Source organism: Lissotriton helveticus, chromosome 7 (assembly GCF_964261635.1).
Source record: "Lissotriton helveticus chromosome 7, aLisHel1.1, whole genome shotgun sequence".
NCBI lineage: Eukaryota > Metazoa > Chordata > Amphibia > Caudata > Salamandridae > Lissotriton > Lissotriton helveticus.
Window position 1 is genome coordinate 1900835943 of NC_136068.1, and position 22710 is coordinate 1900858652.

General features: G+C 48.5%; 1 protein-coding gene across 2 annotated transcripts in view; it reads left to right on the forward strand.

Annotated features, from left to right (window-relative positions):
- The window catches only part of LOC144767841 (CD209 antigen-like protein C), a 175349-nt gene extending 162638 nt beyond the window's left edge, over positions 1-12711 (forward strand). Inside the window, exon 6 of one of the 2 annotated variants that reach the window (XM_078651204.1) lies at positions 10404-12711. In XM_078651204.1, coding sequence (XP_078507330.1) covers positions 10404-10542 — 139 coding nt within the window. In that variant the 3' untranslated portion in view covers positions 10543-12711. The remainder of the gene's footprint in view (positions 1-10403) is intronic. The other variant, XM_078651205.1, reaches the window with a different exon arrangement.
- The last annotated feature ends 9999 nt before the right edge of the window (positions 12712-22710 follow it).

Sequence of the window (22710 nt, forward strand, 5' to 3'; positions counted from 1 at the left end):
AGTGAGTAGTGAGTGCAGAGTAGTGAGTAGTGAGTGCAGAGTAGTGAGTAGTGAGTGCAGAGTAGTGAGTAGTGAGTGCAGAGTAGTGAGTGCAGAGTAGTGAGTGCAGAGTAGTGAGTAGTGAGTGCAGAGTAGTGAGTAGTGAGTGCAGAGTAGTGAGTAGTGAGTGCAGAGTAGTCAGTAGTGAGTGCAGAGTAGTCAGTAGTGAGTGCAGAGTAGTGGGCAGTGAGTAGTGAGTGCAGAGTAGTGAGTAGTGAGTGCAGAGTAGTGAGTGCAGAGTAGTGAGTAGTGAGTGTAGAGTAGTGAGTGCAGAGTAGTGAGTAGTGAGTGCAGAGTAGTGAGTAGTGAGTAGTGAGTGCAGAGTAGTGAGTGCAGAGTAGTGAGTAGTAAGTGCAGAGTAGTGAGTAGTGAGTGCAGAGTAGTGAGTGCAGAGTAGTGAGTGCAGAGTAGTGAGTGCAGAGTAGTGAGTGCAGAGTAGTGAGTGCAGAGTAGTGAGTAGTGAGTGCAGAGTAGTGAGTAGTGAGTGCAGAGTAGTGAGTAGTGAGTGCAGAGTAGTGAGTAGGGAGTGCAGAGTAGTGAGTAGTGAGTGCAGAGTAGTGAGTAGTGAGTGCAGAGTAGTGAGTGCAGAGTAGTGAGTAGTGAGTGCAGAGTAGTGAGTGCAGAGTAGTGAGTGCAGAGTAGTGAGTAGTGAGTGCAGAGTAGTGAGTAGTGAGTGCAGAGTAGTGAGTGCAGAGTATTGAGTGCAGAGTAGTGAGTGCAGAGTAGTGAGTAGTGAGTAGTGATTGCAGAGTAGTGAGTAGTGAGTAGTGAGTGCAGAGTAGTGATTGCAGAGTAGTGAGTAGTGAGTGCAGAGTAGTGAGTAGTGAGTGCAGAGTAGTGAGTGCAGAGTAGTGAGTGCAGAGTAGTGAGTAGTGAGTGCAGAGTAGTGAGTGCAGAGTAGTGAGTAGTGAGTAGTGAGTGCAGAGTAGTGAGTAGTGAGTAGTGTGTGCCGAGTAGTGAGTAGTGAGTGCGGAGTAGTGAGTAGTGAGTGAAGAGTAGTGAGTGCAGAGTAGTGAGCAGTGAGTGCAGAGTAGTGAGTAGTGAGTGCAGAGTAGTGAGTAGTGAGTGCAGAGTAGTGAGTAGTGAGTATTGAGTGCAGCGTAGTGAGTGGTGAGTGCAGAGTAGTGAGTAGTGAGTAGTGAGTGCAGAGTAGTGAGTAGTGAGTGCAGAGTAGTGAGTAGTGAGTGCAGAGTAGTGAGTGCAGAGTAGTGAGTAGGGAGTGCAGAGTAGTGAGTAGTGAGTGCAGAGTAGTGAGTAGTGAGTGCAGAGTAGTGAGTAGTGAGTGCAGAGTAGTCAGTAGTGAGTGCAGAGTAGTGGGCAGTGAGTAGTGAGTGCAGAGTAGTGAGTAGTGAGTGCAGAGTAGTGAGTGCAGAGTAGTGAGTAGTGCGTGTAGAGTAGTGAGTGCAGAGTAGTGAGTAGTGAGTGCAGAGTAGTGAGTAGTGAGTGCAGAGTAGTAAGTAGTGAGTGCAGAGTAGTGAGTGCAGAGTAGTGAGTAGTGAGTGCAGAGTAGTGAGTAGTGAGTGCAGAGTAGTGAGTAGGGAGTGCAGAGTAGTGAGTAGTGAGTAGTGAGTGCAGAGTAGTGAGTAGTGAGTGCAGAGTAGTGAGTGCAGAGTAGTGAGTAGTGAGTGCAGAGTAGTGAGTAGTGAGTGCAGAGTAGTGAGTGCAGAGTAGTGAGTGCAGAGTAGTGAGTAGTGAGTGCAGAGTAGTGAGTGCAGAGTAGTGAGTAGTGAGTACCGAGTAGTGAGTAGTGAGTAGTGAGTGCAGAGTAGTGAGTAGTGAGTAGTGAGTGCAGAGTAGTGAGTAGTGAGTGCAGAGTAGTGAGTGCAGAGTAGTGAGTAGTGAGTGCCGAGTAGTGAGTGCCGAGTAGTGAGTGCAGAGTAGTGAGTGGAGAGTAGTGAGTAATGAGTGCAGAGTAGTGAGTAGTGAGTGCAGAGTAGTGAGTGCAGAGTAGTGAGTGCAGAGTAGTGAGTGCAGAGTAGTGAGTAGTGAGTGCAGAGTAGTGAGTAGTGAGTAGTGAGTGCAGAGTAGTGATTACAGAGTAGTGAGTAGTGAGTGCAGAGTAGTGATTGCAGAGTAGTGAGTAGTGAGTGCAGAGTAGTGAGTGCAGAGTAGTGAGTGCAGAGTAGTGAGTGCAGAGTAGTGAGTGCAGAGTAGTGAGTAGTGAGTGCAGAGTAGTGAGTGCAGAGTAGTGAGTAGTGAGTAGTGAGTGCAAAGTAGTGAGTAGTGAGTAGTGAGTGCCGAGTAGTGAGTAGTGAGTGTGGAGTAGTGAGTAGTGAGTGCAGAGTAGTGAGTGCAGAGTAGTGAGTAGTGAGTGCAGAGTAGTGAGTAGTGAGTAGTGAGTGCAGAGTAGTGAGTAGTGAGTGCAGAGTAGTGAGTAGTGAGTGCAGAGTAGTGGGTAGTGAGTAGTGAGTGCAGAGTAGTGAGTAGTGAGTGCAGAGTAGTGAGTGCAGAGTAGTGAGTGCAGAGTAGTGAGTGCAGGTGCAGAGTGAGTGTGCAGAGCAGTGAGTGCAGGTGCAGAGCAGTGAGTGCAGGTGCAGAGTGAGTGTGCAGAGCAGTGAGTGCAGGTGCAGAGCAGTGAGTGCAGGTGCAGAGCGGTGTGTGCTGTTGAGTGCAGAGTGCTGTTTATTGGCAATGTAAATGACAATGCCATTTATTTATGATTTAAAGAAAAATAAAGAAATGTCATGAGCAATGCCAATAGCTCTACCTTTAATGATGCCGAGACCATTGCATTGTAAATGCTTGTTCATATATATATACAGACATCTTAAGATGGCGATCGTCTAGGGCAGTCTTTTGACTCCTCTAGTGATCAATGACATTTTGTGAATGTTCATATAGGCTTGAACAATAAAGTTTGATCACAACTCACGTAGGACGTTTATGTACTTCTTAAGAACTATACAATTAAAGATGTGATCGTTCCTTCGTGTAAATCTCTATAAGGTTGTCATATATATGTGGACATTGTGGGATGGTGATGCCCTTCATGAGCATTGGCATTCTGTGAGTGTACATGGAGGATTAAATTGGGTGCATTCGCGGAGGGTGCGAGGTACTCTCGAGTATTTAATTTGATATTCGTATTGATTTCACTGTTTTATAAACACAAACATGATTCTGTACCTCACTGTGGAAGAAAAGCCACTGTAAAATGGCCGCCGCAATTGGTAGTGTCTGACGTCATGGGCATGTTTTCTATTTCCATGGACCACTGGTTACGCTCCGTACTCAGTCGATTGAGTCAGGCGTTAGTGGACCTAGCTGTTGCCGGTTACACGTGCAAGTAAGTTTTGACTTAATTTGTTAAATGACGGCTTTCTTGATGGTAGATAGTTTGTTCTAAACTAAAGCCTTAAATATTCTATTGACAGGCGATATAGACGCTGAATTATACTTGTGATTGGTGAGTAGGACTTGACAAAGTGCACGTTATGGTGGAGGCAATGGTGTTTTCCGAAAGGACGTTGGACTAATTTAGTCACTCTGTTTTGTTTTTCTTTTTAGATTTGTCTTTTTGTCTTTTTTTCCTCATTGAAAAAAAACGATGTAAGTATTAGATGAGTAGATATGAATAAGTATGGATTTTTTTCAGACATTTGGAGCCTGTTGGGATATTAACATTTGGCTCACTTCATGTCTCATTAGATAGGATTGGAGCAGTCAGTATAAAATTACTACTGGGATAGCCATATCTAGTATGGTGATTAAGTGAGTAGTTATTAAGTGAGTTTTAATATTGGTGTATTTTTTTGGTGTGGTATTTTGGTACACTTGTGAGTGGTGGCATGTTTTAAGACTTTTTTCACTGGGTTAAATGGATCATTATTGTTGTCTTGGGTGAGGAGAGGACGATACCTATATGTATATACAGGGTCTCTTGAGCATATTTATTTATTTTATATTATATTAGATTTGGATATGCAATTGATACCGTCCTGATGATGGTCTCATGGATCTTGTAGACCGACGTGGGACCGAAACGTCGACGAAAGAACACCGTTTTGTTTAAATGAATGTATTGTTTACACAGAACATGATTTATGAAAAAATGTTTTGTTTGATTTCTGATTATATGGTGTTTAGTTTTCTATATCTTTATAAGCAAAAGGTGTTCAAGATACTACAGTGAAAGGATTGTAAAATATCAGTAGTATGTATGTTGCTTTTCATGATACACAAAACAAAAAAAGAACTATTGAAAATAAATAACAATAGTTACAAACTTTGGAGCTTCCCTGTATGAATATACTAATGATCACGGATGTGACAATATCTTGATTTATAACTGATTTTTTAGGGTTTCCCCTATGCAGATATATATATTGTGTGATCACACATACCCAGTCCCTGGGGGATTATCGGTTTGCCCTATTTTGTTATAGACAAAGGCCACCAAAATGTCAGGCAAATTTGCCCAGTAAGCATGGGTGCGCATGCTTCAAATTGAAGAGTTGTGAGAGGAGGGAAACGCGCTGTGTCGGATCTAGGCGAGGGCTCTTCCTTCAGCGACTGATGCCAAGGGATTAGAGGGAATGCCAATCTTTAGGACCTGTTGTCACAAACTATGATTTTAAAGATTTGATTCTTGTCCATAGAATGTAGGCTTCAGATTTCACTTATTTTATTGTTCATTGCTTTCTGGTGGAACCACTACCAGTATCAGACAAATTTAGAGAAGTTACTGAAGATGCAAAGTATGTACATTTTGCACAAAATTCCAAACCGGAAGACGTTTTAGAAGGCGACATTTACTCCCAAAACTTTTATGTTGGCACATTTCTTTCTGCAAAAATATCTAAGGTTCTAATTCACTAATTAAAAATATTGGTGATTTTCTTCAGAAAAAAAAGAATATTTTCTGGAAAGGAAAATTTTACCGGTATTTTCATGAAGTTTGTGATTTAAAACAACCAGCAATACAAAATTGGTGGAGTTAACACCTTCGGTGCTCATGACGGCTCCAGACCGTCATGAGTCACAGTAGACGTGTGCTCATGACAGCCGGGAGCAGTCAGAATTTTGCCGCTCCGCCCACGCGCGATTAATTCCCCGCCTGTGTGTGCGAACTAATCAGTGGGTGGAGTTCTGACGGCTCCCAACCGTCATGAGCACACGCCCACCATGATTTATGACGGACGGGAGCCGTCATGAGCACCACGGCACCACGCCCACCATAGCCCCGCCCGCACCGTGGTAAAATTATCCTGCACAAAGGGGTTAAAGTTCTCCAACTTCACACATCATTTTTGCACTTTGAGGAGTATTATCACTAATTCGTGGTCATATAGGAATCCCATTGTTAAACTGTTCTTCACATTGACCCCGTTTGAAGCCATCCTGGTTAGTGCATGAAGAGAGGGTGTATTTTTAACCCTGAATATCGAACCCCCATATTGGTCAGAAAGAACCTTGGTGAACGGTATAGGTAAAAAAAAATTTGACAGGTAAGTCTAGATTTTTTATATGAAACTCCAAATATAGGTATGTATGTGGTACATATATCTTCAAGGTACATAGATGTGGGGTTAGAAATAGTAAATGTATGCTGCCTTATATGTACTTCCGTTACAATAATTTGCCCTTCTATATTCTGCCCTCGATATTCTTGTACTACAATATTGTTGCTGTCGATATTCATTAGTACGACCATTCTCACACACTTCAGGGGACAATTCTAAAAGGTAAGTTTAGTTTTCATGTCTGTTGATCTATACACTTATCTCAAACTAGATCTTCTATTGAGAAATAGATGATACACAGCATCCTGGGCCATCAGTGAATTCTTTGTTTCTCTGTGGTGTCACTGCTGTAGTCAAGATTTCCCTCCAATCTCATCCAATCTTTGGTCTCTGCTTTCATGGGTCGCCATCCATGACTGAATAGATGTCTATCAATTAGCACTCAACCTTGTAATATTTCTCTAAAATGATGCTCATTATATAATATAAGAGGGGTGCCTACGGATTGTTCAATGTTGAGTATTAAAGGGGTAACCCCCAAAAAAACTACCCGACCTGGGTCAGTATTGCAGTACAGTAGGTAAGTGGTCGCAGTAGCCACTCTTGTAGCGAAAAAGAAAATAATATAGCATTCACCAATCTTGCTTTACTTTAGGTGCATAAATCCAATCCTGAATCAGAACATCTAATGTGATTCTAAGTCAAAGCATTTGTTATTGGCAGCACAGTTGCTCAAGCATATAACAGTGCGATACGTATTTACAGTGCTCTTGATGTAGAGAGAAAAGGGAAGGTTGGGAAACAAGTGTACGTGTGATTGACGGACAGGGAAACGGTGTTGTGACATATATACATCGTTTGTACATAATAAAAGAACCTTTCCGGCCTAACACCGGTCAATTGTTCCTGGGTGGGGACATCATCAACACCTCCTTCGACACCGCAACCTTCCCGGAGAGCTGGAAGCACGCCGAACTCAGCGCCCTACTTAAGAAGCCATCAGCCGACCCCACCGACCTCAAGAACTACCGACCCATCTCGCTGCTCCCGTTTCCGGCAAAAGTCATCGAGAAGACCGTCAACAAGCAACTGGCCGCCTTCCTCGAGACAAACGGCTCCCTCGACCTCTCGCAGTCTGGCTTCCGGGCCAACCACAGCACCGAGACCGCCCTGATCGCAGCTACCGATGACATCCGAGCCCTGCTCGACAACGGAGAAACAGCGGCCCTCATCCTCCTGGACCTATCCGCGGCCTTCGACACTGTCTGCCACCGTACCCCAGTACAGCGCCTCAGCAACGTCGGAATCCAGGAGAAGGCACTGGAGTGGATCATCTCCTTCCTCGCCGGAAGGACACAGAGAGTCCGCCTCCCCCCGTTCAGATCGGAGGCCACCGAAGTCATCTGCGGCGTCCCTCAAGGCTCCTCGCTCAGCCCAACACTCTTCAACGTGTACATGAGCCCCCTCGCAGCCATCGCACGCCAGCACAACCTCAACATCATCTCCTACGCCGACGACACCCAGCTGATCCTCTCCCTCACCAACGACCCCATCACCGCCAGAGCCAACCTTCACGAAGGGATGACAGACGTTGCCAAGTGGATGATGAACAGTCGCCTGAAACTGAACTCGGACAAGACGGAAGTCCTCATCCTTGGATCCTCACCCTCCGCCTGGGTCGACTCCTGGTGGCCCCCCGCCCTGGGCAGCGCACCCAAACCCACAGACCACGCACGCAACCTGGGCTTCATCCTGGACTCCTCCCTCTCCATGACCAGACAAGTCAACGCCGTCTCCTCGTCATGCTTCAACATCCTGCGCATGCTACGTAAGATCTTCCGATGGATCCCCACCGAGACCAGGAAGACGGTCACCCAGGCCCTCGTCACCAGCCGTCTGGACTACGGCAACTCCCTCTACGCCGGAACCACCGCCAAACTCCAGAAGAGACTCCAGCGGATCCAGAACACCTCAGCACGACTCATCCTGGACATCCCCCGACGCAGCCACATCTCCGGACACCTGAGAGACCTGCACTGGCTCCCGGTCAACAAGAGAATCACCTTCCGGCTCCTCACCCACGCACACAAAGCCCTACACAACCAAGGCCCAGGATACCTCAACAGCCGCCTCAACTTCTACGTTCCCAAACGCCAGCTTCGATCGACCAACCACGCCCTCGCCGCCGTCCCCCGCATCCGAAGAGCCCCCACAGGAGGAAGGTCCTTCTCCCACCTGGCCGCCAAGACTTGGAACTCCCTTCCGACCCACCTCCGCCTGACCCAGGACCACCTCGCCTTCAGGAAGCAGCTCAAGACCTGGCTGTTCGAGCAGTAGCGGACCCCCTCCCCCCAGCGCCTTGAGACCCTCTGGGTGAGTAGCGCGCTTTATAAATGCTTTGATTGATTGATTGATTGATTGATTGGGTGTACACATAACTCTAATGAACATCAACTTTTAAGAAATCTGTCATCAGAGCTTGGAATGGAGGTATGTGTTGTCAACGTTTCAACCCCTAGAAAGGATGGTTAATTCAATCCTCAAGGTGAGGTCTTCATCAGGACAAGGCTGAGAAGAGCACCTGTGAACAATTGGTAAAGTGTGTAAGAAGGTGGGATATTTCAGAAAAAAGTAGGTGAATGCTAAAAGTAATCAAGTAACCAATACCTACTCAGGAAAAAAGAAGGGCTACTTTGCTGTGCAGTCAAAAGAAATGGGCTCATGGGTGGCTTCTAGAGTCAGAGAGAAATAAAGTATCAGATATCTAATGTCTTAGTCAGATGCCTCACTAGTTGGTCTGTCAATTTCTTGTACTTACTGGGTCAACAATAGATGGAGACAAACTACTGCAGAGGTTAATCAATCGCTCGCAGAGGGAACAAATCCAATAGTTCTATAATATAAGAGAAACCGGGTACAATCCAGAGATAATGTTAAAAAATGATTGAGGCGCTCACTCGCAGAGCTAGCGCTAGCCCCAAGTGGACCTTAATATTAAAAGCACAACTACATCTGGGCATATCTCATTGTGTTGGTGTCTGTGAAAACAAATGAGGAAGTGCCGCAGTGGCTCTCTGATTAGAGCAATGGTATGCATTGAGTGAGAATGAGGAGGGGACCACATCGCGGCTGCAAGGGCGTAGGCCCCGCCATATCAGAGCCATATGCTAGCCTTGATATCTTGATATACAACGTTGTCGAGTAGCATGATAACAACCACGGTCCTTCAGACACGATCTACGCAGCGGGGCCAACCCCCTTGCAGCCACTATGGGGTCCCCTCCCCATTATCACTCAACGCGTACGATTGCTCTAATCAGGGAGCCACTGCGGCACTTCCTCATTTGTTTTCACAGACACCACAATGAGATATACCCAGATGTAGTTGTGCTTTTTAAACCCAGTGCTTTTGACCCAGTAAGTACAGGAAATTGACAGAGCGACTAGTGAGGCATCTGACTAAGACATTAGATATCTGACACTTTATTTCTCTCTGACTCTAGGAGCCACCCATGAGCCCATTTAATTTGACTGCACAGCAAAGTAGCCCTGCTGTCGTCCTGAGTAGGTATTGTTTACCTGATTACTTTTAGCATTCACCTACTTTTTTCTTAAATGTCCCACCTTCTTACACACTTTTCCGATTGTTCACAGGTGCTCTTCTCAGCCTTGTCCCGATAAAGAACCCACCGTGAGGATTGAATTAACCCTCCTTTCCAGGGGTCGAAATGTTGACTACACACACCTCCATTACAAGCTCTGATGACAGATTTCTTAAAAGTGGATGGTCATTAGAGTTATATGTACACCCAGGAACAATTGACCTGTGTTAGTCCGGAAAGGTTCTATACTATGTACAAATGATGTATATATGTCACAACACCATTTCCCTGTCCTTCACTCATACGTTCACTTGTTTCTCAACCTTCCCTTTTCTCTCTATATCAAGAGCACTCTAAATACGTATTGCACTGTTATATGCTTGAGCGACTGTGTTGCCAATAACAAATGCTTTGACTTAGAATCGCATTAGATGTTTATGATTCAGGAATTAAATTGGATTCATGCACCTAAAAAAAAGCAAAAGTGGTGAATACTATATTATTATCTTTTTCACTACAAGAGTTGCTACCGTGACCACTTACTTGTTGTACAGATTGTTCAATGACATATTTTTAAAGGCTGACCAATGGAAGATAATAATGAAGCGCTTAGAGGCAGTTTGTAAATCTTTATCATCTTTCTGAATGGACGGTTGCTAGACAGTGAGAAAGGAGTGCCTAACCTCAGCTGAGGGACAGGAGATTTAGTCTACATCACCACTCATCTTCTGTACAGCCCAATGGTTCTACATCGTCATAATGCCAATTTCTACTCAATTTCTACACCAGACACAATCCCTCAGTCCACTCTTGTGCACTGGAAATTCCATCTTTTTTTCCACAAATGTCTTCCATATGGAGGGTTCATTACAACGACAAGAGTCTGATACCCAATTTCCTAACATACATGTAATTTTCATTTCACTTTATGAAAAGCATAGCTTGTCAGTCTCATGTGTTTTGGCTCTACGTCATGCAGCCAGGAGCCTCTTTCCGTGCATATTCTGTACACATGCCCAAATAGTTTCTAGTTTTTCTACTCAAAACCCACACATAGAGGGTAGATTAGACCATTCTGGTACACAGGGTGGAGCTGTATTTAAACCTGTTGAAGAGAGATGGGCACAAACGATTAGAGCTGAAATAAAAAACACTCACACCCCTGGACATGATTGCACATATACCAACACACACACAAGCATGTGCACACACACACGCATCCTCATGCAAACACACACATGGACACTAGTATTGAATTAACATTGATTCTTCCTGTTTTCTGCCCTCTGACTTCCACCAGGATGAAGATGCAGAATGGTAACTTATCGAACCAGAAACATAGCTGTGGTGCCTACAGGAAGAGAGAGATCCACCGAACCTCTTGCTTATCCTTGAACCAATGGATATGTGTGAAGAAAGCCTTCCAGTTCGAATTCTGAAGCCTTCCCGGTGTGGAAACCCTCCTGCAGAAGACCCGTCAAACTGATCATTGAACGTTTCGCAGCCGAATCCATTTGTTAGATCTTTGTTGGAATTGAGAGAACTTTAAACACCGAGAACAAATTTAGAGTGCAGATCATCTGTGATACAAATGGAGAGACTGAGTTGGCCATGCAGGGATGTTACATTGTGGCTGTAAAAGATAAGCTATGTGGTTTACAGATCATCACATGAAAACCTTACACTTCACAATAAACATATGTTACCATGCAGGTGAAGGGTCCAGTTACTGCTCAGGGGTTTCCTGAGACTCCAACTCCCATACCGTCCAGTCTCGCTACTTCTCAGCTACTCTGCCATTTCAACCTTCCTCTGTGATACGCAGGAGACCCTTGCCACTTGATGGTATGACATTATTATTATCTGTCTGCTTCTTTTCCTGCTCTCTGCCACATGCCCCATGAGCAATCTTTGATGTGCCAAAACCTGTTGGTTCAATGCACAACCCATCAGCGCAGATGAGTTTTCCAGCTTCATGCATTCATACTTCCAGAACATAGATTTATTGTGTGTATTGAAACCCAATGTCCTCTCTCTCAGCTTCCCTCTTTTATCTTCTATCCATAGGCAAAATATGGCTTCATTCTTTTTTTCATATAATATTGTCAGTGATCAGTTTTGATTACCAGAATATTTTTTTTTACAAACTCTCTTCAATCTTAAACTGCCGTTACCGTTTACTTTGAAGAGCTCATTAAAATTGAATTTTCAGTGCGTCCCCATTCTTTTTTCCCTTTTTACCATCTTCCTTTGCGCTTCACATGTTTCAAAAAATATATGTTTCAATCTTTTGCTCATTATGGTATTTCTAGACCAACCTCTAATTCCACGGATGTAAATACATTTTTAAATATCTGTCTTGTGAGGAAGTGAGTTTTTGTTGCAGTACCCCCCCACTTTTTGCCTGATACCTGATGCACTTTTCCTAGGTGGGCCCTGGGTCCCTGTCAATCAGGTATCCAAGACCTGTGTTCCTTCCCTAAAAACTATACTAAAGCCTAAACCCAATTGGCATCTCTGACCACATATCAGCCCCTAGTAAATGATACCCTAGGTACCCAGGGCATTGTGACCAGAGAAGACCCCTAAGGACTGCAGCACTTATTGTGCCACCCTTAGGAGCCCTGTACCTTGACACCCACACACTGCCCTTGCAGGCTGAGTGTCTAGGTGCAGAACTAAACAGAGACTCGACATGGCACACATCCCTGTGTGCCAGGCCCACAACCCCACTACCCTGGCATACATCAGCCACCCCTCTAGCTGGGTGCCCTATGCCAGTGGTGTGGGCACAGGGGCATGAGCCTTGTGCCCCTACAGAACCCAGGGCCATTCCTGGGCACTGTAAGTGCAGTGATGCCATTAAGAGTATACGGTGCTGGGAGGTTGTCATTACGAACTCCACAGCACCATAATGGCTACACTGAACACTGACAAGTTTGATATCAAACTTCTCAGTACATTAAACCCACACTGATGCCAATGTGGGATTTAATGTAAAATGCACTACAGAGGGCATCGTAGAGATGCCCCTGGAACCCTAACCTAAAATCCACGTCTGGGCTGAGTGGCTGCAGAGGCTGCCACACAGCAGACATGTTACTGGACCCCTGGGTGGAGAGTCCCCCGCTCTCCGGGGCCTGCGACAATGCACATCCTGGGAGAGGTGCTAGATGTTCTCCCCCAGGAGGGGCAGTGGGAAGCTTCAAAGGCATGCCGCCTCTGTGAGCTTCTCCAGACCATTTGCTGTACCCAGCAACTGGCCCCCACCAGTCCTGACCCCCACTCTGGTGGGAACACTGGTGGGAAAAACTACGTCAGGAAGGGGGGGGGGTTGCCAGCCTGTGCCAACCCCACCCCTCAGGTGGGGGAGACGAGGTGAAGCATGACCCCGGGTATCGGCCATCTTTAAAATGGGGAGCCCTGCCCAATCACAGCTAGGCTCCTGCCCCCCTCCCACAGGAGATGAGCAGGCTAGGGTGTACCAACCCCAGGCCAGGGACCTTTTGGTCCCTGTCCTTGGCCTACCTGTAATGCCCCTAAATTCAGTATTTAGGGGCTCCCTGAATCTTCCTTCCTTCCTTAGATCCATATACCAAAACAAGAAAGAAGAACACGAAACAAGAAGACCTGCCGTGCAGCTGCTAAGAAGAGGAAGACACCCACTGATTCGGTCCCAGCCCTACTGGCCTGTCGACCCTCAAACCTTCTCCTGCTAAACCCAGGCGTCTCCAGTGGTCAGCAACCTCAAAAACCCCGGAGGACCTGACTGCCTTGTGACTCTGACTACCTGGGTCTCCCACAAGCAGTGGTACTGCTCAAAGCAAGTAACAAGCCCTGGCATCAGCCCGGAACCGCGAACCCTGCACACTCTGCACCCGCCAAGCCTGGCCTGTGCTGGAGTGAACCAAGACCCTGAGGACATCTCCCCGGCGACCCGGACTCGGAATCCAGTGCCCAAGGACCCTCCTCGACGACCCAGACGACGCCTGCAGTCTCAGGACAAAGGACCTCTCCAACCATGACCAAAAGACACCCCTGCACCCAGCGCCCCACGGCCCCCTGTGCCCAACTCCTGGGTGCCTACTTATCCTCCAAGATCCCAACTTACCCCTCGAAGTGTTGGTCACTCCAGAAGATCCTTCGTCCCCGAGCCTGCAGGCTTTGTTCCCTTTTCAAGTTCCTCATTGAATAACATTGAGCACCCGATGGCTCAAAAGCACCCTGCACCCTGCCGCCCGAGTGTCCCTGGCAGTGCAACTTGTGCCCTATTCTACTTCCCCATTTGCCCTGAGCAAGTGACCAGGAGCCCAGCTCCCACAGCCGCGTGGCCTGCTAGCCAGCAGCCACCAACAGGAGGCCCCCTTTCCCTCATTGGAAGCATTGGGGCTAACTACCTCTGCACCAGGCCGCCCCTGTGCCACTGGGGGTGAACCAACTGTACTTACCTGACCCTGGGGGACCCCTGAGTCTATATCCAGAACCTTAACTTCACCAGTCGAGCACTCACCTGAAAAGCGATGACTCACTTTCCTGTCATAGGATTCATCTAAAATCAGCCGAATATCAAATCCGAAGTACTCACCTGTAATCACGAGAAAAGCCAGTGCTGTACCTTTTAGCCCAGTACTGAACCGCAAAAGTAATCACAACCGTGGTTACTAGTAATCTAAATTTCCTCCATAGGAAACCATTGACTGTTTTTCTGTGAAATCTCTTCTTAGTGTCTACTTTTGAAAATTACAAATATTCCTTAAAAATCGTACCTACTACTGAAACGTATTTTAAGTAGAGACCCCAGTGCTGGACTTAGGGGCCCAGTCATGGATTACAAAAGTAATGAGAACGTACTTTACCTGCATTTTGATTTTACTCCCATTGGATAACATTGGGATTTTTAGTGAAAAGTTTCTGTGTGAACTTTTAAAATAGCTTTATATTTGTTTAAAATCATAGCAATAGCCAAATCGTTTTTGCTCAACTGGTTCCAGCCTAGACCCCAATACTGACTCTATGATCCAGTCCTGGGACTCCAAAAGTAATCGATAAAGTAACTAGCTGAATTTATGTAGGAAACCCATTGAGCTCAATGTTAAATTGTGTTTAGAATTGTGTTGCCTACTGCAACTATTGTACCTATTGTGTTTACAAAGTTTATTGCTTCTTTGCAAAGTAATTATATGAGAGTACTCATATCGAGAAAAGTAAATTTTTATACCTGTTGGTTCTAAAAATAAAACAACTATATGTTTTGGTATAAAAACCATTGGCCTAGAGTTCAGTCCTTGAGTGTGTGAAACCTTTTGCTGACTGAGTGTGTACAACAAATGCTTTACACTGTCCTTTGGTACTGCCTTACTGCTCGACCAAGCTACCACTTTAGAGAGTAAGGTCACACCTGGCTTTAACGTCTGTTATACCTCTGGGGTTTGTGGACTCTATACACACTGCACCTTATTCTGGTCCAGTATATATAGAGCCACTTTCTCACGTCTCAATTCTGAAGTCTAGTTTTAACGAGTAAAAAGCAGTATGAGAGACTTCCACTTACAAGTTATTCCTGCTGACAGAAATGTCCACTTCTGTATGTCGCCTATCACCTTTACCTTGTTCCATTTTTCCTCTTTTTCATTTTGTCTGTCTTTCCACACTACAGGTTTTTGTCCCAGTAATTTAAATTCTGCTTATATTGTTTCACTTTTTTTTGTTTAAAACCATTTTTATTGACAGATCACAAAGAAATCGCAGAGCTCTGTACTCCAGAGATTTCTGCCAGGCAAAAAATACACATATGTGACATCGCAATCCATCATAGTTTTTGCATAGGGGACAGATGAACATAATCAAAACCATTAACAACCCGCCCCCCCCTATCTCTCCCTCCCCCCCACTTCCCCCCTTGCACAGTAACTAGCTTCTTGGCAATCAATATATAGTCATCCATCAACACAGCACTCTCATAGATCCGGTATTGGGTCTTGATCTGGCGGAGGTTCGAGCCATATACCCCTGAAGTCGGCCCACCGCCGCCAAATTTGATAGTGTTTGCGAGGACATCCCCGGGCGAGAAATATGGGCTTCTCCAGCCCCAAGCAAAAGCCTAGACCCCTCTTCCACGCTATGAGGGACGGGGCCCTTGGGTTTTTTCATGCCCTGGCTATGTCTCTCACTGTAAGCCCAAGAAACAATAAGTGTCTCTTGTAGAGGTTACCGCCCACCCCATCTAACACACGTCCTGGCGCTTCCAGAAGCGGTCGCTCCCCCACGCTCCCTGCTCCTCAGTGGTATCGTTGGCTGCACTCATTGCTTTGCTTTGTACAATCGTGTCCGCTAGCTGCTGCTTGCCATAGCGCTATACTGGTAGAAGCATAATCGAGTGTTTCCAATTAATTATAGCGATTTCCATACTTAAGCATTGTTTTGATTCATATGTGCAGGCCCAGTTGTAACGCTCGCTGTGTAGCTTTGACCCTAATTAGCATTGCTCGTTTTTGTGCATTTATATTTGTAGCGCTTACTTCAATTACTCTGTGTGCCCCATCCTGTTCCCGGTTTCACTTTGCTGCCATTTTTGTTGTTATCGTGCCTCGGAGCCAATCCTCTCCGACCCGCTCCCGCCTCACAGCTGATCCCCCCTTGCCCCCCCCACTTTCCACATATGACAGATGCTTCTGCGCGCAGCGTCCACGCGCAGCGGTCGCGCCCCATGCGCACCGAAGGTGCGCCAAAGGTAAGCCCGTCTACGCCCGTCCGTGCCTGGACCGCACCCAGCGCCAGACCCCCTGGTCCCCGCACCACCCACCCCACCCCCATAACATATGACGCCGCTACCCTCTCTACCCTTAACCCCGGACGCACACCACAATGCCACGAAGCTGCCCCAGGACACACCCATGGACCCTTCACCTGCCACTCCTGCAAGTTCGCCTGTAACAGAACCCACACCAAACCCACTAACTCAAAACACGGCTCCGACTCTAACCACCTGAAGTGCATCCTGCTGAACACCCGATCGGTCCACAGACACGCCACTGAACTCTGGGACCTACTCGACACTGCATCGCCGGACGTCGCCTTCCTCACAGAAACCTGGATGAACGCCTCATCAGTGCCCGACATCGTCATAGCCATCCAGGACGCCTACAAGATCATCCGAAAAGATCGCTCCAACCAAACAGGAGGAGGCATCGCCATCGTCCATAAGAATACCATCCGCATCACGACCAGCTCCGACGATAACCCCGCTACCGCCGAACACCTTCACTTCCAGATCCACACCGACCCCAGGACCACACTTAGAGGCACCCTCATCTACAGACCACCAGGAACCCGCACACAATTCACCGAAGACATCACCGACTTCATCAGCCCACACGCCCTCCCCTCCGAGGACTACATTCTACTGGGAGACCTCAACTTCCATCTGGAAAAGAAAAACGACAGAAACACCACCACACTCCTGGACAACCTGAACAATCTCGGACTGAAACAACTTGTTGACACCCCCACCCACCTTGCCGGACATACGCTCGACCCTATCTTCACCTCCAGCAAACACATCTCCTTTAATCACACCACAGCTCTCCATTGGACGGACCACAGCTGCGTCCACTTCAGTTACAAAAAAACCTCGACCCACAACCCCCCACAACCTATTCCTCGAAGAAACTGGAACAAAATCACTACCGATCAACTCTTCACTTCGCTTAACCAACACCCTCCTGCTATGTCATCGGACCCAAACAAAGCCGCCACCAAACTCACACATTGGATCACCCACAGCGCTAACGAATTAGCACCTTTGAAAAACCACCAGATCAAACAAGGTAGCAAAAAGGCCCCCTGGTTCAACGACGACCTTAAGAAATCCAAGAAGTTTTGTCGTACTCTCGAGAAAACCTGGAGAAAAAACCTTACCACTGACAACCTGACCACCTTCAAGAACGCCACCCGCAAGCACCACCAATTGATCCGATCCACCAAGAAATCAGCATTCAAGGAACGACTCGACAACAACGCCCACAACAGCAAGGAACTATTCAACATCGTCAAAGAATTTACCAACCCCACCGCCGGCACCAACGACATCACTCCCTCACAAGACCTCTGCGACTCTTTATCCTCTTTCTTCCACAACAAAATCGCCGACATACATAACAGCTTTGAAAACCAGCCCGAAGAACAGTCCACTCTATCCACCTTCGAACCAAAACAGCACCCTCACAATCTTTGCGCCTGGAACCCAATCACTACGGAAGACACCATCCGCCTGATGAACTCCATCCACTCAGGATCGCCAACCGACCCATGCCCCCACCACATTTTCAACAAAGCAGACTCCATCATCGCACCCCATCTCCGCGATGTCATCAACTGCTCCTTCAACTCCGCCACCTTCCCAGAAAGCTGGAAACATGCCGAACTCAGCGCCCTTCTGAAGAAACCCACAGCAGATCCCTCTGAACTCAAGAACTACCGCCCCATCTCACTCCTCCCATTCCCTGCCAAAGTCATTGAGAAAGCCGTCAATAGCCAGCTCGCCGCCTTCCTCGAAGCCAACAATTCCCTCGACCCCTCACAGTCCGGCTTCCGAGCCAAACACAGCACCGAAACCGCCCTCATCGCTGCTACAGATGACATCCGAACGCTACTGGACAACGGAGAAACAGTTGCCCTCATCCTACTTGACCTCTCGGCCGCCTTCTAAACAGTATGTCATAGCACCCTCATTCAACGCCTCAACAACGTCGGAATACAAGGAAAAGCTCTGGACTGGATCATCTCGTACCTCGCCGGAAGAACCCAGAGAGTCCGCCTCCCCCCATTCAAATCAGAGGCCACCGAAGTCATCTGCGGCGTACCACAAGGATCATCACTCAGTCCCACCCTCTTCAATGTTTACATGAGTCCCCTCGCATCCATCGCGCGTCAACACAACCTCAACATCATCTCCTATGCAGACGACACCCAGCTGATCCTCTCCCTCACCAAAGACCCAAACACCGCGCCAAAACCAACCTACACGAAGGAATGAAAGAAGTAGCCGAATGGATGAAGAACAGCCGTCTAAAACTAAACTCGGACAAAACGGAAGTCCTCATCTTAGGATCATCCCCATCTGCCTGGGACGACTCATGGTGGCCACCGGCCCTGGGTACAGCACCCATACCTACAGATCATGCATGTAACCTGGGCTTCATCCTAGACTCCTCCCTCTTGATGACCAGACAAGCCAACGCCGTATCATCTTCATGCTTCAACATCCTTCGCATGCTCAAAAAAATCTTCTGTTGGATCCCCACCGAAACAAGAAAGACAGTCACCCATGCTCTGGTCACCAGTCGACTGGATTATGGAAATACCCTCTACGCCGGAACCACAGCCAAACTACAGAAAAAACTCCAACGCATCCAAAACGCCTCAGCCAGACTCATATTGGACATCCCCCGTCAAGCTCACATTTCCGGTCACCTGAAAGACCTCCACTGGCTTCCCGTCAACAAGAGAATAACATTCCGCCTCCTCACCCACGCACACAAGGCCCTATACGACCTAGGACCCGAATGCCTCAACACACGACTGTCCTTCTACACACCCACCCGCCAACTACGATCATCCAATCTAGCCTTCGCCGCAATTCCGCGCATCCATAGGTCCACCATGGGAGGAAGATCCTTCTCCTACTTAGCAGCCAAAACCTGGAATACCCTCCCCACTCACCTCCGCCTTACACAGAACCACCTCTCATTCAGAAAGCAACTAAAAACCTGGCTATTCGATAAGTAATGCACACCCCTTCCCTCAAGCGCCTTGAGACCCTCTGGGTGAGTAGTGCGCTATACAAATTATTGAACTTGAACTTGAACTAGAAGGCCGTGACGCGGCGTACGCGGGAGCACCCACCCGAGTGCTTCATCCAGCCATTTCCAAACCCCATTCCAGAACCTATCTAGGTGGCTACAGCTCCACACCGTATGCAGGAAAGTTCCCACCCCCCGACCACATCTAGTACAATCCGGGGATACAATGAGGCCCGCCTGTCACAGCCTTCGTCTAGTGAAGTATACCCTGTGTAGGTATTTAAATTGGATTAACCTAAGGCGGACCGATATGGCAGCACCTCTGGGACTTGCTAGGGCCTCATTCCAATCCTCCTCCTCCAGTGTCCCAATATCTTCCTCCCAGGTCTCCCTCAACTTCTGCAAGGTGGAGGAGCATTGTATAATCAGGGATTGCTAGATGCATGATATTTTCTTAGTCTCAATATCGCCCATGAAAACCCTAGCTTCTAAGCGGCTAAACTCCGGAAGGGAGGTCAGTCCCTCCAGGTGTGGGGCCAGGGCATGCCGGAACTGTAGGTAGCGGAAGAATTGGGTGCAGGGCATATTATACTCTGTGCTCAGCTCCTGAAATGACTTGAGTGACATCCCTGACATGACATCTCCCAATTTAGCGATCCCGATTTTGTCCCACCCAACAAAGCCTTGTAATGCTGCTAGGCCAGGTAGGCGGCCATTATGCCAAAGGGGAGTCTCTTCGGTCAGGGTCTGCCACCACCCCATCCGACGCAAAGCTTGCCTCCAAATAGTAAAAACCACCTGCGTCGCAGGTGGTAGCGCCTTACGCCTCTGTGCCGCATATAGAAGAGTGTGCAGCGTATGGGGTTCCATCAGGAGCCGCTCCCGGGCATATGCCGGATCCCCCCTGTCTCCAAACCACCATTCATTCAATACTAGGAGATGCGAAGCTTGGTAATAGGAGAGGACATAGGAGGTCGCCAAGCCCCCACAATACGTTGACCGAAAGCATGTGCGGAGCGCCACCCGGACCGGGCCGCCCACCCAAAGAAACTGCCCGAGGACGGAGACTACTTGTTTGAACCAGGGAGGTGTAATAGGATAGGGATAATTTTGCAACTGGTAGAGCAGCCGAGGCAGGGCCACGATTTTAAAAATGGCCAATCTGCCATATATGGTCTGGGGCATCCGGGCCCATATTTTAATGTCTGCCCGGGTCCGTTCCCAGATTGGTGCCACGTTTCGTTCCCAGGAGACCGTGGGAATCTCCGACAGAAACACCCCCAGGTATTTAATTCCCCCGGCTGCCATCTGAAGCGCCGAGGCCCAGTCCCCAACTGCCGGACCACTCCCCAAGACCCACAGTTTAGATTTCCGTGGATTCATATATAATCCGGAGGTCTCGCCAAAGATTTGTCGGATACGTAGGAGAAGGGGCCTGAACCTATTGAGGTCTGTTAAGAAGAACAGGACATCGTCCACATACAAAGCGATCCTGTCCGACAAGCCACGGTCCCACTCAAACCCCTTCATCTGCGCATCTATTCGGACCCATGCAGCCAATGGCTCCATAGCCAAGGCGAACATGTAGGGCGAGAGGGGGAAGGCCTGCCTGGTGCCCCTCCCGATGACAAAACTCGAAGACTGGACCCCCGCTATCCTGACCGAGGCCGTCAAGCCAGTGTACAGCAACCTCAAATAAGACATGAAATTGGGTCCAAAATTTAGCCGGGGCAGAAGTGAGAACAAATATGTCCAGCTGAGCGAGTCAAACGCCCTGTCCATGTCGGCCAGGAAAAGCGCCGCCTGGAGCCCCGCAGACCAAACCGCCGCCACCGCCACATGTGCCCGCCTAATATTATGCTGTGTCGCCCGTTGGGGCATAAAGCCCGCCTGGTCAGGGTGTACCAGCTCCGTAATATATGGCAACAACCTGTCAGCCAGCGCCTTGGCCAACACCTTGGCCTCCACGTTAAATAAGGAGATCGGGCGGTACGAGGCATGCTACTCCGGGGGCCGACCGGGCGTGTGGAACACCACCATCTCAGCATGTCTCCAGTCCGGGGGCAGGTTGCCCCGCTCCCTGGCCTCCTCCACCACCGCCCTATAATGGGCCCCGAATTGCAAGTGACATTTTTTTAAAAATTAGCTGGGGAAGTCATTGGGGCCAGGGGCCTTGCCAGTATTCAGCTCACCCAGAGCGACGCCCAGTTCCTCCTCCGTCAACGGGAGTTCAAGACGGTCCCGGGCTACATCCGAAACTGCTCGCGGCGGTAAATCCGCTATAAATTTGTCAACCCACTCTGCGGAAATACATTCCTGTGGGGTATATAAGTCCGCGTAATAGGCCGCGAAGCCCTCAGCTAGGGTCTTGGGATCTGTGATAGGGGTCCCAGTCTCATCCTGAATCCTCGGGAGGGTCTGAGCTTGAAAGAGGCCCTGACACAGTCTATGGAGCATCGTCCCGATTTGTCGCCCCATTGGTACACTCTACTTCGGGTTGCCAGCCACATCTGCCGCGCCTCATCCAACAAAAGCGAGGCATATGACTGCTGTGCCAGCAATAACTGCTCAACCGTCTGGTCCTCTCCCTCATTGCCACTACGATGCTCCAGTTCCCTGATCTCCGCCTCCGCGTGGTCCAGGGCCTCCCTACGCCTCCTCCGAGCCGCGGCACACCAAGCAATATCTACGCCCCGCAGTGTGGGCTTCAACGCCTCCCACAGTGTCGTCGCATTCGTCACAGTCCCCAAGTTGTCCGACCAGTAGTGAGCTATGGCCTCCCTCATATGCTTTTTAAATTCTACCAGTTGCAGATGCCGGACGGATAAACAACAGCGAAATGGCTGTCTCCGCCTATCTAGACAAATAACCACAGTAGTGGGGGAGTGATCGGACAATCCGCGTGGCAGTATGTCTGCTGCCTCCACTCTACCTATGACCGCCCTGGGGACAAATATGTAATCCAGCCTGGAAAAGGATTTATGAACTGCGAATACGAAGGTATAATCTCGCTGCGCTCCATGTATGTGCATCCAGGTGTCCACCCAATTTAGGTTCCTGATCATATCACTCAACTTGATAGAGCTTACTGCCACATTCCCTCCCCCGGGCCGGTGCCTGTCCCGTGCACCGTCTAAGACGTCGTTCCAATCTCCACCAACCACTGCTAGGACATCCGGAATGCCTGCCCACACTGCAAAGATCTTTTCCACTAGAGACCACTGTAAAGGGGGCGGGCGTATACACAACCGATCACAATGGGGTCCTCCCCTAGAGTACCATGAACAAAGATATAGCGGCCCTGTGTATCTACCCAGTGAGTGGAGTGGACATATGGGACCCTACGGTGCACTAAGATGGCCACCCCTCTGGATCCCTTGGTAAAGCAGGCGTGGAAGACTTGATGGTAGCCAAACCTTTGGAGGCAGAGTGCCTTATTGCCTAAGAGGTGCGTTTCCTGCAACATCACTATATCTGCCCCCACTCTCTTGGCCTGCTTCAGGACTGCCCCTCGTTTTATCTTATCCAGCACTCCCCTCACATTCCAACTGAGTACACGAATCGAGCCTCCGGGCCCACTGGCCCTACCATCTGGGCAAGACATCAGGGACCCCTAGATCAAATAGCCACAACACACGCCATGAAAGTGCATTCTCAACCACCTTTGCCGCTTTGCCCGGACCGGGCAACCCGCCCCCAATGCAACATCAAACAGCCCGCCCCACCCCCAACCCCGGTCCCCACCCCATACCTCCAGAAACAATGAAGTACCTGTCGCGGTGTAGCAAGGTCCCCACACCCAACATG